The sequence below is a fragment of the Eurosta solidaginis genome, chromosome 4 (genome assembly GCF_040869045.1).
Source record: "Eurosta solidaginis isolate ZX-2024a chromosome 4, ASM4086904v1, whole genome shotgun sequence".
NCBI lineage: Eukaryota > Metazoa > Arthropoda > Insecta > Diptera > Tephritidae > Eurosta > Eurosta solidaginis.
In genome coordinates this window covers 238,537,349-238,553,526 of record NC_090322.1, presented here as the reverse complement: position 1 = coordinate 238,553,526, position 16,178 = coordinate 238,537,349, and the positions used below count along the sequence as shown (strand labels likewise).

The 16,178-nt window shown below is 40.2% G+C and overlaps 1 protein-coding gene across 1 annotated transcript in view; it reads right to left on the bottom strand.

The window, feature by feature from the left end:
• Positions 1 to 1,656: 1,656 nt before the first annotated feature.
• Positions 1,657 to 16,178, bottom strand: part of LOC137251112 (uncharacterized) — a 29,190-nt gene continuing 14,668 nt past the window's right edge. The window contains exons 2-8 of the mRNA XM_067785175.1: positions 11,952 to 13,489; positions 11,532 to 11,888; positions 5,465 to 5,666; positions 5,226 to 5,389; positions 3,605 to 5,169; positions 2,752 to 3,530; positions 1,657 to 2,686 (exon numbers count right to left, since the gene is read on the bottom strand). Coding sequence (XP_067641276.1) covers positions 1,657 to 2,686; positions 2,752 to 3,530; positions 3,605 to 5,169; positions 5,226 to 5,389; positions 5,465 to 5,666; positions 11,532 to 11,888; positions 11,952 to 13,489 — 5,635 coding nt within the window. The remainder of the gene's footprint in view (positions 2,687 to 2,751; positions 3,531 to 3,604; positions 5,170 to 5,225; positions 5,390 to 5,464; positions 5,667 to 11,531; positions 11,889 to 11,951; positions 13,490 to 16,178) is intronic.

The following is a 16,178-nucleotide window of genomic DNA, read 5'->3' as shown; positions in this document are numbered from 1 at the left end:
TGGCCCTGTATGACGTTTTACGATCCGTGATCGATACTCATCTTTTAAATCACAATAGCTCTGAAATGTTGGATTGGGTTAATGACTATGTGAACTAGAGACAAATGTTACTCGTTTGATCCAAAACTTATTAAAATTCTTTGAAATAGTTTAACAGTTGCATAGTTATCGTTTGTGTGAAAATGGTTTTCTGTCATTGATCGTAGGAAGTAGTACGGGCCCGCTTCCCAAGACAGCCGGTTCTAAGTACCGGAGCGATTCAGGATTTTTCCCGACCAAGTGCTGTAATTTCAGTGTAACCCATTTAATTTGTTGCGTCCTTGGTCGCACCTATTGGATGGGGCGAAGCACTGCTACGACAACAACAATAAGTACAGTAGTACGGGCCCTAGTTTCAACTGCTGGAACAAGCAACATTAAAATATAATAGACAAGTTTTTCTAAAACGGGGCCATTCTCTTCAGTGGTTTGGCAAACACTCCGAGTGTACTTCTGCCATGCAAAGCTTCTCAGCTTAGTTCATCAGCATTGAAGATTCTGTTCGGAGTCAGCATAAATCATGTAGCTTCGTCTCGCTTTTTTGCAGAAAAAAAACAGCTGCAACAGAAGCCAAGTATAAATTATTATTTACTTTTTTTAGACTGTAATGTTGCTAACAGCTTTAAGCTATTCGTCCATTCCTTCCTCGAAGGATACCTTATGTACTTGGGGTCAAAAATTGCTATCTCAAAGTCACCGAACTGCACGAGCACATGCAGAGGGCCAAGTGAATATGAAGTGGATGAAATGTAATGCTTTCCCTTGTGCCTTTCCAGCCTCCCAATATTTTCTAAAGTTCTTCCAGAACATCCTTTTGTAGGTGTAACTCGCTTGATTTCAAAACATTATTTTTCAGTTAATTTGCAGTGAAAAATCGAGGGGAGATTTTTGGCTTCAGAAGAGAGACTTGCCGTTGTTTGATCTATTTCGATAAATTGAAGTGGGGAATTTTTGTATATCTTGTGAACAGGACAAGCTTCGATTTTGTGGGATTCCCATCCATGGGGGAAACAACAGCGTACCTCTCGATGATGCCAACCATCACATGAAGGGCGCTTTCAATCGCTTTGCTTTTTCGGCATACGTGTGGACCTATGTTCATCCGGAAGTCAGCGTTAGTGATTAGTAGATCGGGTATCTATCCGTTGTGAACTACTTGCAACATGGCCAGTATCATCCCTTCCGATCCCGACGATTTGAAAGGCCCAAATTATTTTAAAGCCCATGGTAGCTTATCTCATCTAAGATGTTCGTGTCGTTGATATCCGTAGAAAAAGTTCAGTTCTTTGAAATAGTGACGTTCATCGTATCTGTGTCTTCTCCATCAAGACCTTCAGACTTTCCAGCATATGCAGCTGTAAAAATGAATATATGATTAAGTTCAAAAGGCTGAGAGCGAGCTTAGCAAAACGTTCCATAATAATCGAAACTAAAGAATTATAGAATTAATGCCTTAAGCGGTTCACTCTATAAAGTAGAGTAATGAAACAAAATCCTGCGACTCGAAACCTTGCTGGTGCATAAATTTTTGTAACAGAATTGTACACAAAAATAGTTAATTATCTTCTGAAAATTCTAAATTTATGCAAACTCTAAGCCTGACATCCACCTTTTGCATTAGTAGTACGCTGGGAAGGGATGATAGTTTGAGGGATTCGATGCATGATGATTGGCTGATGGTAAAACTGGTGGACGCACACTAGGATGATAATTACCCGAGGCCACTTGATGGTAAGCACCAAAACTACGAGCCATATGCCTATTCTGAGCTGTATCACCAAGAAGACGTGACTGATCACTACCCAGTAAACGATTATTTTGTTCCATCAGCAAATGCGCGGTGGGATCGACGAGTAGGCGATGCTGATCGGCTGCAACATTAGATGCAGCCAGTATACGGTGTTGTTCGACAGTTGACAACAGGCGATGGTGTTCCAGCGACTCACGACTCTGATGTTGCATTTGTGAAGAAAGAAAAGAGCGGTTATTACCAACGGACATGTTGGTGTTGGGCGTTAAATCCAACGAAGCCATACGCAACATATCGTGATGTGGATGATTGTACGGTAATTGAGGTGGTGATGGCACCACATAATTTGCCGTACGACTCAAATCCACCGAAGTGGTCTGATCATGATCTTGTTCGCCCAGCTGATCGGGCAGCATATTATGCATGGCAGATTGATGTTGCTGCATGGCTAATTGGCTGGAGTGTTCTTGCTGTTGTTGATGCTGTGCTGCTACTGCAGCGGCTGCTGCCACTGCTGAGCTATGATGCTGTTGCTGCTGCGATTGCGCATGTTGTGTTTGCTGTTCACGCTCGGAGAGTATATCGTAAATGTGATGATGATAACGTCCGATACCAGGTATGTTGGAGCTGGCGCTACTAGGTAGCTGGAAATTGTGATGATAATTTGAAGCGCTCACGCTAGAACGTGACATGTCAAGTCCTTGCAGATCGGATAAATCATTGGCGGTGGGCGTGTGTGATGTCGCGTTGCTGTTGGCGCTGCGATATTCCGCTGGCGAGTCAAGCTCTTGGCTATTGTACTTGAGATTTGCAGCGTTGGCGGCCATACTTTCGTATTTAGTGTACATGAGATCCATTTGTGATTGAGAGAACTTCATGCGCATATCTTGACCGGAGCTGTGGAAAATGTGTGTGTGTGTGTGAAAATTATTGTTCCCCCTACTTTAATTTGTTCTACTTACCTGTTTTGTGGTATAATGCTATTCTCATCGTCACTCGATAGGTGTGGATTGTGCCCTATAGCTTGACGCCGCTCATTTTCATGCTCAGCGCGTTTATGACGCATCATTTCACCATTGAAATTGTAACGTGGTATGGACGGTGATGATGCAGGCGATACAAGCTCATGCTCTGGGTATGCGCTACCCACGCTCGAAGCATTACGCCGTTGCGCCTGTATTGTGCGTAGAGGAGAAGATGCTGATAAGTTATTATTACTATTACCACCAGCACTATGGCCGCTACTGCTACTACCAGCTGTACCTGGACCGCCAGGTGTGCCACTTCCAGCGCCACTGGCATTTGCATTACCAAACATGCCGTAGTCACGTCCTGGTGAGATGGGCTGTGGCGTGGGTGGTGTGCGATGATGTGCAGCGGAGAAACCATCCGAATCAGCAGCACTGCCGCTCATATGTTGTTGGCGCGGCGTCGAACCAGCATCTACATCAACTTCATTATTGTTTTGATTACTTTGAGGATTGGTCGGTGTAGAAGTATTTGGCGATATGTTGCAGGTGTTCATGGCATTGTCTGAGTTCGTCGGAAACATTGGCAGTGGTGGAATTTGCATTGGGAAATTACTAAGATTCTTCATCATCTTCAGTTCATTTTCGAGGTTGTCCATGGAGTTGATGGCATGATGATTGGCGGCAGTATCTGCGCTAAAGCGATTTGTATCATTATCCACATGATGGGCGCTCATTGGGCTGTCGGTATTCATGTTGGACTCATTAGGTACCTGTAAGGAAGTGAAAAGCGACAAAAGCAGAAATATAAAAATTCAGCAAAACAGTGCTCGAGCACAGCACTCACCTTCATATCATTATTTTCCGCATCGATCATATTTCCCACGGAGTTCAACGCGGCTTCAACAAGCATACTGGCCGATGTGGATGCATTTCCTGCGCCGCTCAGTCTTGCGTTTGCATTATTATAAAATGAGCTCATGAAAGACTGCGAGTGCGCTAACGAGTTCATTTGCATTTGTGTATCTTCCGCCTGATGATTGGGTGTATTATTGGCGCCGGAGCCGTCGCCCATCCCATTGGCATTCTGATTTCCTGTTGTATTTGTAACATTGTCTGCTGCGCCAATGTTGCCTCCTCCAACGCCCACACCACCACCACCACTACCATTGTGATGATATTGAGGCAATTGATTACTACCAACATTGTTGTTGTTGTTATTATTATTATTATTGTTGTTGTTGGACTCAACCACATCGAGAAATGACGAGTTTTCATCTTCTTCACCGCGTGTATTATGATGTGCATGACTCGCGCCAGCAGAGTTCATTAAACGCGCCAAAAAGTCACGATTATGACCTATCAGCTTGTTAGCATCATCCATTGTGGTAGGAGGCACCGCAAATGATGGCATTCCCATATCATTACCAACACCAACACCACCACCACCATTTCCGGCCATACCGCATGCAGCTGCTACAGCTGCAGCGCCGCCCATAGCCGCCGCAACGGCCGCATCAGCGCCTGCCATGCCCACACCTACACCGCCGTCACCCATAGCGACACCTGCGCTGCCCATACCGCAGCGTTCTATAGCTGAAGCACATTCGCGGGACATATGACGATCATCATCGCTTATCCATTTCTTACTACCTTTGCTCACAACCAAATTCTGTCCCAACGTATTCATACCGCTATGATGTCTATAGCTGTTATTGTCGTCATGCATCTCAGCGTGGTGTTGTCCGTGCACATCGTGCGCATCATCTTGCCCATTATCATCCTCATCATCTTCGTCATCATCGTCATCGTTAAGCATACCCGCCACTGCGTGACCACCCATAGCCATAGCGTGATGATGTTGGCTATTCAAACCGGACATCATATGCATTTTAGTGGGGTCTTCTGCACCGACTGCTGCCGCACTAGCGCCAGCCATTGCGGAAACAGCTGCCGCAGCAGCGACCACTTGTTGCACCTGCTGTTGTGCAGTGAGACGCTGTGCGGTTGTTGTTAGAAATGATTCTACCAAACTTAGTTGTGCGTTGGCTTGCTTACGGCGTACCTGCTCCATATGCTCGTCTTCGTCATCGTCTTCGCAAGCACCAATGCCAGCGCTAACACCGGTTGCGCCACCTACTGCACCCATAAAGTTCAAATTTTGCGTAGGTGTATCCTTTTTTTTCTTCCGCTTTCGACTACCTACTACCTTTTCGCCAAATATGCTTGATATTTTTGATGAGAGTAACGATAGGTTGGGCTCATTGCGACACAGGTCTTTTATTGATTTACCCGATTTTTTTATGGCCTCGAAAATGTTGTCATCCGAAAATTCGGTATCACTTTGCATGCTCGAGCTCAGTCGTGAGCTTTGGTCTTCCAAACTCTTGCGTCGTCGACGTGGCGCTTGTTCTGTAAGTGGGTGGTGTTTAAAAATTTCATTAGCACTGGCGACTACAATTACTTACCCAAAAAGTCCACTTTCATGCCACCAGAGTACGCGTCAAATGTGTAAGCGACGCTACGCTCAATCTTCGGCATTTGTTCTTGTGTGTAGTTATGTACTTTCTTATAATGAAACTGCAGGCATTGCTTCGTGGTAAAAGCAGCGTTGCATTCTGGCTCAGCACATCTAAAGGGGAGAGAGATAAAAAAGTTTGTTGAGTTGTTTAAGCGCTTCTGGCAGTTTTTCTACAACGAGACATACTTAAATGGTCGCACGCCGGAATGTGTGAGCATATGAATTTTCAAATTACTGCGATTCTGGAAGAGCTTCTGACATCTTGGACAGCTAACCACCGTCGAGTTACGACTGTGCACCTCCTTGGTGTGACGCTGCAATGCGGCACGTGATCCTAGAAGTTTTGAACATAATTTACACTGAAAATCTCGTAAAACTTCAGCCATATCTAAAATGAAATTTATGAAGAAAATGAAATTTTGTGGTGGATTGTGGCGATTTTGAAAAAAAAAGAAAATCAAATGAAAATGGAAAATCAGCAAACTAAATATACGAAAAAGCGAAACGTGATTAGGTTATGTAGGCCCACACGGCGTTGGCTATTTAGGGTTAGTACGTGTATATTTCCAAAAGCAGCACTACGCCATCTACATTTGTTTTTGGGAGAAAGACTACAATACAAGGTTAGTAAGTCCACAAGATATAAGCAGGTTTTAAATATTTACTTATTAAGACTAATGCGTACATATGTACATACATTTTATAAGTTAGTTTTGCGGTTAGTAAGAGGTTCTAATTATTAGGGGACATCGACTTCTTGTTTCATTTCAAATTCAATAATATGAGCTCAGACACTTTGAAAGAAGTTGTTAGAAAATCCAAATTTTTTTGGGAAATAATCTTTGAAGTGAGGAATAAAATATCAAAAGAATCATATACACAAATTAGAAGACCCGGTAGACGTTGTCCTGCCCTAAATTTGGCATATCTGCATACATTTTAATAAACTTTTTCCGTCTGACTCTGCCCTCCCCCCTCTAACTTTTTCCTAATCCTTTTATTCACTCCTCCCTCCGTCTTTTTCGCTTCATCTATATGCATCTTCGTCCAATTCTCTCTCTTTCTCAATCTCCTTCTCTCTTTTCTTTTCTCTCAATTCCTTCTCATTCTTCTGCATCCCTTATTGTCTGTCCCAGAGGGTGGTCTGTATTTTATTCCAGTCCCGGTCCCACTCCGAGTCTAAGTTCCAGTCCTAGTCCTAATCCCAGTCCCAGTCCGTTTCTGGATAATATATTACTCTGTACTAAAGCACTCATCAACAGCTTTAATTTGATATCCATATTGTATATACACTGTCTAGGCATTCACTGGTCCACGTTTTGGCCTATATCTCGAAACCCTAGTCACCCAGGGGTATGAAAATTACCCTGTACTAAAGCATTCATCAACAGCTTTCATTTGGTTATCCATATTCTGTAAACACATTCTAGGGGTACTCGGGTCCACGTTTCTGCCTATATCTCTAGACCCTGTACGTCGATCGCAACCAAACCTATGTAGTAACCACCGCGTGAGGTTTACGCAACTTGTGTGCAAGTTTGAACAAAATCGACCGACGCATCTCTTCAACACCGGCGACCAACTAACACACATTTTAGCCTTTCTTTTTATATATATAGATTTTTATTTTTCACACTTCACTATAATATTAAAACGAAATGCAGATTTTCGTTGCTTTTGATATTCGGCTTAAAAATTGCACATGGAACAACTAAAGACTCTCTTGAATTAAAAAAAAATGTCATAGTACCTGTAAATCGCGGGCCCCCTCAAAGCTCAATTTATCCCTCGTTTGCAATCTCTTACCTCTACTGATCTGTCACAGGCTGAATCCTGTTCGCGATCTCAATTTTTTTTGCAATTTATGTAAAAAGGTGAAAGAAGGCGCCCAACGTGGGGCACGAAAATGTAGTTTATGAAATACTTACTAAAAAGCTCAAATGGCTTATTGTATTCCTTTATAGGCTGCAGATATTTCGCAACGCCTGATTTTGTGACTAAATTTATGCATAATGTGGAATGGTAAAAAACGGCGCCTCACGGGGTACAAAAATGCGGTTTATCAAATTCTTATTAAAATGATTAAACGGTTTCTCGTATTCTATCCCTCTAAAGGCTGCATACTACCTGATTTTCTTTCTACAAAACTTTATGTGCAAAGCAGAATGGCGCCCAACTTTGGGCTTGCAATACATATTTTCGTGGGGAAGTAAAGCTTTATCAGATAATAATATGAATCACAGTAGATTACCCCAGCGGGTTAGGACGCTTATAATATACCCGCGGCAGGTATGTCTGTCGCAAGAGGCGACTAAAATATAAAATTGATTCAAGGGTTTGTGTAGCGCGACCCTTTCAAGGGGTTTCCAGCGCAATTTATAGCATCTCCAACCCAATTGTTAACCTCACCTACCTATGGCGAATCCTGTTTCTTTATCAGCGGTGGGAGGGCGGTATGGCCTAGAAAGTTTCATGTGGTCATACCATATCGTTCTCGGGATGGTGGGGCTAGTACTTTAATGATGCTTGTTACCGGAACGTACCGGATTTGCATCCGGCAAAGGACCATCAACATCGATTACACTCCCCAAGGCCTTGGGGGAGTGTCCTTATAGCTACAACAACAACAACAATCACAGTAGATATTTCGAGAAGGACCGTGCGACTTAGGGCTGTACATCACAGTGTTCAACGAACGATACGATATCACCCGAAAAACGAAGTTAGCGTTACATTATGATATCACCAGTAGTAACAGTTTATATTTGTTTAGTTAAACGTTCGAAAGCAACTCTAGGAAATATATCTCCTATAAAAGGCGAGATAGATGAGAGGAATTTAATATATTATTAATTTGTATAGCTAATAAAGTCAGAATTACTTACAGAGGAATACGAGTATAATGCACTTCAAATGTGGAAAACGTTACTATAAAACTTAAAAATGTAGGATGTTACATTGGGCGTAAAACTTTATTGGATTGAGACTCCAATTTATCGAAAATAGAAATGAAAAACGCGAATATCTCAACTGTTGGTAGTGAAAAGGAAACATCATCATTGTATGTAAAGCAAGGCAAATCTATACAAGGTGATAGCCAAGCAAATTCAACCAGTTCGCCGTGCAGAAGAATACCAAGTCAAAGTAAAATTTGCATTCGATTAGCTGACATATTCTTGTACCAAGGCGTTGTATGGAAAATAATCAAGAAGAAGCAATCAGCTGTTGGGATAACAACATCTGGTACTGAATTCGCCTTGATATTTGCGCTTATTTTTTTGACAATTCAGTGACACAAACCGATGTCAACAAATCGAAAAAGCAGTAAAAAGTAAATTCGTCACAATGCAAAATTGATTAATTTGAACATTTACTCAGTAATTACTCAGTTCTTGAAATCTAAAAAACCTTAAGTTTGAAGACAAATATTTAGGCAATGCTGTAGATTTCGTATGATAACATAACGGATTACTCAAACATGTATGATTCATAATACATGGAAGACCCTTTCAATCAATCCTGCGATACGCATCCATAATACGATAAGCGCTTGAAGGTAGCCTCCAAAGAAAACTCCTTCCGTTGTGAATTCGAATGGTGTACACCTTACTGACAATTACCTTGTCAACTTTTTGGTAAAAAGTGTCACAGTAAGAAACAGTGACAACTTTTGTTAAGAATTGACATTTCTACCCAAATTTACTGCGTTCCTATTTTACCTCGAAGTAATAACAAAATGCTAGTACTAAAAAATAAGGGAAAATAAAGTGAAAAATTATGAGAACAATACTTGTCGAATTAAATGTGATGTGTGAACTAAATGTGAATATATAATGAGCGTATGTTATGTGAATGGAAAGAATGTACGAGTATTAGTAGATGAAACACTGGCATACAACAATAACTCTTAACATATATGTATATACTTTAATACATATTTACAATGTACGTACTTAAAGCTATTCGCGAAATAAATGATTCTTACATACAAGCTACAGACATTTTTCGAATTACTTCACACACACATATACGCGTGCACAAACATTCAAGTACATTGCTATTAGTGTTGTGCGCAATCGGTGAAGTGGATCGGCACAAACCGGGTCCGGTTTTTGGAAAGTTTCGAAAAGTGGCGGGGATGGCATATTGGCTTTACAGGAATTGCTATAGCAACACTAAAATTTGATTGGTATTACAAATGTGAAGTTTGGATGTTTGTCTTTTTGACCCAATCAAGCCAGTACTGAACAGATTTGGATGAAATTTGACACCCACACAGCCAATAGTCTGGAAAGCAAGTGGGCCAAAACTGAATGAGAGCAGTTACTTTTCAATAACCTTTGTGAGTACGAAGCGATTTGCTGACCGTAAATTTTTTGTTAAAACGAAGTCTCCCGTTTATAACTTGCTATCACTCTCTACCGGTGATATTGAGTATAGGGGAGGTCAGTGATATCGATGTTTAAGCAATTTGGGGAGAAGTGAGCAGTGCAACACCCGCTCTCATAGGAGTAGCATTTTTAACTAATTTAGAGACGATTTCAAGATAGTTTCAGATCAAGTGGGGACCATTTTGGAATAATTTCGTTTTTTTTCGATCGAGACCATTGGGGATCCTTTGTAATTTTTAGAATCAATGCGGGATCCCAAAATGTTTCTGAACTGTCACGACATCGTTTTAAAATCCTGTTTTCCGAACCCTTCGAGCTGTTTTTACGACATTTTTTAAGAGCAAATACTTCGAGTACAGAAAATTTTAATCACAGATCCAATCACAGTTTTCTTTACAAGCAAAACTAGCTGCGATAATTTTAACCATAAAGGCTGCAGGCTGTATAGTAGAAGATGTTCCCTACTATAAACAATGTACACATAGCATAAATTATAATCCACAGCTATGGATTTATTGTTTCATATTGCCGCAGCTAATTATTTTGCTGTGACGTGCGCTGTGATTGGGTATGAGATTGCTATTATTAGTAAGCGTGATTTTTAGCTGTAATTTAGACCTGTTTCTCTTCTAATCATTGTTTTTGACAGTAATCGAAAAAAATCGCAGAAGTCACTGGCACAGAGCACATTGTTCCCAATTATCGGCAAATCAGGGTGAGGTAGTGTTAACGAGCTTAGTAAGACTAATATCGGTCAGCAGCAATCGATAGCTAGAAAGGAGTTGTTTATAACCGTTATTTATATCTGAATTAGGGTTGCCAAGCAAAAATCACAGTTCCGTCATCCTATCTGAGAATTTGGATAAAGAAATGCTTTAAAATTATTTCGCTAATCTAGTGCTCAGATAGATATAATATGCTGTTTGAATTCGCTGTAAATTTTGTCTTCTCAGGCCGGAAAAGGAACTTATAAAATAAAATACAACTAGCGGTGAACGCGGGTGCCAACGAATTTTTAGTTCGGCAAAATTTTGCTCTAGACAGCAATTGGTTTCTAGCGTTGATTTATTATAATAACTAATACCGAGCATAATATCAGTTTAGAAATTCAACAGAGTGAAGGATAACGCTTTTTCGTATTCTCCAGTGCTTCGCCCTATCTTATACATGCATATGTAGGCCCGATCAAGCACAAAAATGAAATAATAGCCATTGGTTGGAAAAAATCCCTTGTCGCTCCAAAATGGAAACAGATCAGACAGTCTTTAGGTTGAACTGACCGGTCAATAAAGACCTCACATAGACTGAATGTGTCCATAGTGTCGAGACAGTCTGTATTCCCATAGCAACTCGCGGGTTGTAGTAATGAAAAATTAAGGACCGTACAGTTTTGAAAAAAAAAAAACGGCGTCGATTTAATTTGCTCCTCTATTTGGCCAATTGGTGCCTGTTAACGCGGAAAAGACACTACCGCCTATTAATGAATAAATGAAAGAACTTGATAACGGTCTGAGCTACATAGTTCAAATGGATACATTGTTAAATGTCACTCATAACAAAATTGCAAGCGACTGAGCTTGACGGTGAAATTTGGTAGGGCCATCTTAAGATTCCGAAAATAACATAGGTTATCTAAATACCCGAATTCGATTCGTCTGAACCCGAACCGAAAATATTCGAAACAGCACATCACTAACAGCTGCTTACATACACACACCCACACACACGGTTAAACATAATAGCATTGGCGAATTTCACATTTACATATACAAACACAAAATAGCAATACAATCGACCGACCATCTACCGGAAATTACGAAAACTCTCTCCGCTCTTCTACATTTTCATCATCTTCTTCTTACCACTATGCATGCGCTTGATGTGGGCCTTGAGCTTTTGCGGTTGGCAAAATTTACGACCACAAAAATCGCAAAGTGGCCGTGCACGATTTGGATTGGCCGCACAGCCATAGGTGCGATGCATTTCCAAATAGTTGAGTCGCAGGAAGAATTTGTTACAAAATTGGCATTGATAAGCGCCTTTACCCTCATGCTTCTCAGCCGCATGTTTCATAATATTATCCTTGCCGAGCACTGCCTCACCGCACACTTTGCAATGATATTTGCGTATGGTGAGACTCATTGAGGGATCATGGAATATGGAACAGTGCGTGCGATAGTAGAGGGGATGATCGAAATGTAAATTGCAACCGCCGCAATCTAAAAGGAAGGACACACACAGTTAGTTAGATTAAGGACTCAAAATTGATGTTGAAAACTTACTCGTCTTTTCCGTATGCTTTTTACGCCACATCGTATTACAATCATCGCTCCAGTATAGCAACTCCATGCCGTTCTTGACCTCGCGACAAGTGACAAAGAAGGCGTGTCGCTCAATCGATACTAAATTAACATTACGCTCATCGTAGGTAGGCGCCGGCCTTATGTAGCGCAACCAATTGGAAGTATTTGGATTATCGCACGAAAGTAGCTGCGACTTCTCATCGCCTGCTTCACAAATCTCAAAAATCCATTTCATATCACTACCTTCGCGCACATCATTACTCTGCACCGGTTGACCGATGAGTGGTCCAAGTTTGGTGTAGGCTCGTACTTCGGTACGCGCAAATACGCCCGTCACATTCGGTTCGACATTGTGCAACTCGAATTCGGCTGGTACCGAGGCTTCAGCGAATGTTATTAGCGGTTTCGTTTCAAGCTCAGACATTTGAGATGTTTCGTCCATGTCCTCATCATCGGGATCATGATCTTGTTTCGCTTGACGTTGTGCATCATGCTTTAGCTTTGCCAAGGCCTCCAAATTTTTACGCTCAATCCATTCAGCGAGATAGACTGCATCTGTAATTGTGCCTATCGCTGTGCGTAATGGACATAGTTTATAGTCGTGCGTTATTGAGCATTCGCGACATGATTGCTGGGAACGAAAGGCAATATCATGCTCGTCCTCTTCCTCCACGAAATTTTGTTCGTTTTTCATTTCGCGCGCCAGCGCTTCTTCATCCATTTCTACATCGTCATCATCATCGCCATCAGTTTCGCCTTCGAGGTCGTCTTCTTCCTCATCTGCAATACTACCAGCTATGCTACCGAAGCCTGCATTGTTCATTGGCATTATTGGTGTATTTTTCGGACCACGCTTGCCACCTTTAACACCGCCCCGGAAATTATTGACCACGCCTATAGCTTGCGCAGTGAGTGAAGGTGTTGGTGTTGGTGCTAGTCTACTACTGGCATCCATCATATCTCCCATAGAAGCTGCAGTAGCAGAAATATTCGTGTTGGAACCGGTCGCCACAACTGCACTCGTAGTCTCAGCATCGGCATTCACTTCTCGCTCGCCTTCCGCCGCTTCATCGTCATCTTCATTGGTGTTGTTATGTTGACCCATACCATCTAGCTCTCCTGGTTTTTTGATACACAATGCATTTGGATGCGCTGCCACTTGCACTCCGCACTTTTCCTCCAGTTCACTTTTGATCTTCTCTGCTATGCGACAATCTAGTACCTCGGGTATTGTATCGCCTGGGGCGCCGCTGGCGTTTGTTTTATTCTTCATTTTTTGATTGTGTTTCTTGGCTTTGGCAGAGAAGTTGCTGAAGTCTTTCATCTTTGGGAAGCCATTTAGTGCATCACTAAATTGTACGCGCTTTTTGTATTTCTTCCGTATCGGTACAGGTGCGGCTTCGCTGCTATTCTCAGTTTGACTTTTGCTGAATTCTTTAACACTGAGATTTGGTTCCAATTTAAAATTGTTCGCGAAGCTCTTCGTTGGAGTTGCAGGAGCTGATGGCGGCGGTAAGCTGTGGGGAAGAGAAATGATAATCTTTTATTATTTTATTATTTACGAGTCGAATCTAAAATGTTTGAGAGTAGGTGTGAGGTACATAAGCCGTTCCCAAGATCGACTCTATTGGAGATGCTCAAAATTTAAAGTATTTAATTGTAATCTTTCATACTAAGGTTGAGGAGAGCCAACCGCCCACAAAGTTCGATTTCTGGTAGTCCTCTAAGGACTTCTGGAGCGAAAAGGGACGAAGATCTTAATATTTACAGGTTCGAATATCTTTTTCTGTATGGATGGATTCAATATCGTGCTGACCCTTCCTAAATCTACTTTTCGGTTAGGTGAAATATCATTGTCGGTCCGGACAGTTGTTTTAGGTAAAATTTTGTACATTAAAACGTGTCTATGGTCTATACATTATTTTTTATAAATCCCTGTTCCTTTTGGTCGCTGAGCCTCGACTTGTGGTATGTTGTTTCCGCTCATTAGTTTTGTTGTCCTTTTCTAGTCACCATTAAATGATCCAACCTCTGTTCTCAGAGTAGGTCTCTGGTTACTGAATCCTGGTTAAAGTTATCTGGTCTCACATGTATGGTCTTAGGTTTCTAGTCTGTGTTCTTTAGTTTTTAGTTTCAGAGAACTTACACATTCTGTATACGTTCTATGTTTATGGTTTATAGTTTATAACTTATAGTTCATAGTTTATAGTATATTTTCTTCATTAGTCTTAAGTCTTCAGTCTTTGGAATTAAGTTTTTATTCTTAAGTCTTAAGTTTTAAATCTTTAGTATTTAGTCTTTAGCCTGTGATCTTTAGTCTTAAGTCTTTAGTCTAAAGTCTCTAGCCATTAGTTTTTAATCTTAAGTCTTTTATCCTTAGTCTTGGGTGTTCAGTCTTCAGTCTGTAGTTTTAAGTCCTTAGTCTTAGGTTTTTAGTCTTTAGCGTTTAGTTTTTAGTCTTTAGTTTTTAATCTTTAGCCTTAGTCTTTAGTCTTTAATCTTTAGTCTTTAGCCTTTAGTCTTTAGTTTTTAGAATTAGGTCTTTGGTCTTTAGTCTTTCGTCTTTAGTCTTTAGTCTTTAGTCTTTTGTCTTTAGTTTTAAGTCTTTAGTATTTAGTCTTTAGCCTTTAGTCTTTAGTCTTTAGTCTTTAGTCTCTAGTATTTAGTCTTTAGTATTTAGTCTTTAGTCTTTAGTCTTTAGTCTTTCGTATTCAGTCTTAAGTCTTTAGTCTTTAATCTTTAGTCTTTAGCCTTTAGTTTTTAGTATTAGGTCGTTGGTCTTTAGTCTTTCGTCTTTAGTCTTTAGTCTTTTGTCTTTAGTTTTTAGTATTTAGTATTTAGTCTTTAGCCTTTAGTCTTTAGTCTTTAATCTATAGTCCTTAGTCTTTAGTCTTTAGTCTCTAGTCTTTAGTATTTAGTCTTTAGTCTTTAGTCTTTCGTCTTCAGTCTTAAGTCTTTAGTCTTTAATATTTAGTCTTTAATATTTAGTCTTTGGTCTTTAGTCTTTATTCTTTAGGCTTTAGTCTAACGTCTTCAGTCTGTAGTCTTTAGTCTTTAGTCTTTCGTCTTTAGTCTTCAGTCTTTAGTCTTTAGTCTTTCGTCTTCAGTCTTAAGTCTTTAGTCTTTAATCTTTAGTCTTTAGTCTTTGGTCTTTAGTCTTTATTCTTAAGGCTTTAGTCTTACGTCTTCAGTCTGTAGTCTTTAGTCTTTAGTCTTTAGTCTTTCGTCTTTACTCTAGTCTCTAGTTTTAGTCTTTAGTCTTTAGTCTTTAGTCTTGAGTCTTTAGTCTTTAGTATGTAGTCTTTAGTCTTTAGTCTTTACTCTTTAGGCTTTAGTCTTACGTCTTCAGTCTTTAGTCTTTACTCTTTAGTCTTACGTCTTCAGTCTGAAGTCTTAAGTTCTTAGTCTTATGTTTTTTGTCTTTAGCCTTTAGTTTTTAGTCTTTAGCCTTTAGTCTTTTGTCTTTTGTCTTTAGTCTTAATTATTTAGTCTTGAGTCTTTTTTCTTTAGTTGTTACTCTTTAATCTTTAGCCTTTAGTCTCAAGTATTTACTCTTTGGTAAGTAGTCTTTAATCATTAGTTGTAATTATTTATGCTTTGTCTTTAGTCTTAGCCTCAAGTCTTTAGTCTTTGGTAACTAGGGTTTAACCTTTAGTACTAAGTCGTTAATCCTTAGTCCCCCATCTTTTCTCTCTAGCTTTTGTTCTATGGTCCCTGCTAAACGTGCTAAGTCAATTTCAAAATAGCCTTCTCATAGGTGGAGAACAATGCATCAAATTCAGCCCGGATAATCCAAATTATCACTTCTTGCCTACCTGTTGCAAAAGCTCTTCAACCAGATTTAAATAATTCCAAAAAACACGTTTGAATTTCAAGCTTTTGTACAAATAATAAATTCAAATATTATAAACAATTCGTCATGGCCGTTCAATCGGTTTTGAGTAGAAAAAAATTAAAAAGAGATATAATGAAAAAAAATATAGGAATAAATAAAAGGAGATGAATAAAGCAAGCACATAAAAGACGATTCATGCGCGAATGAGTTGATACACAACAAAAGTGTTGCCGCCACTTTCGTTAAGGTATGTATTCATGTATAGGTACAGGTGTACAACAAGTTATAAAGTACGAATGAGCAAAACCTGCTAGGAATGATTATGTTACGTTATGAGCTGATGATGAACCAATATTTTTAGGATCCTTGTG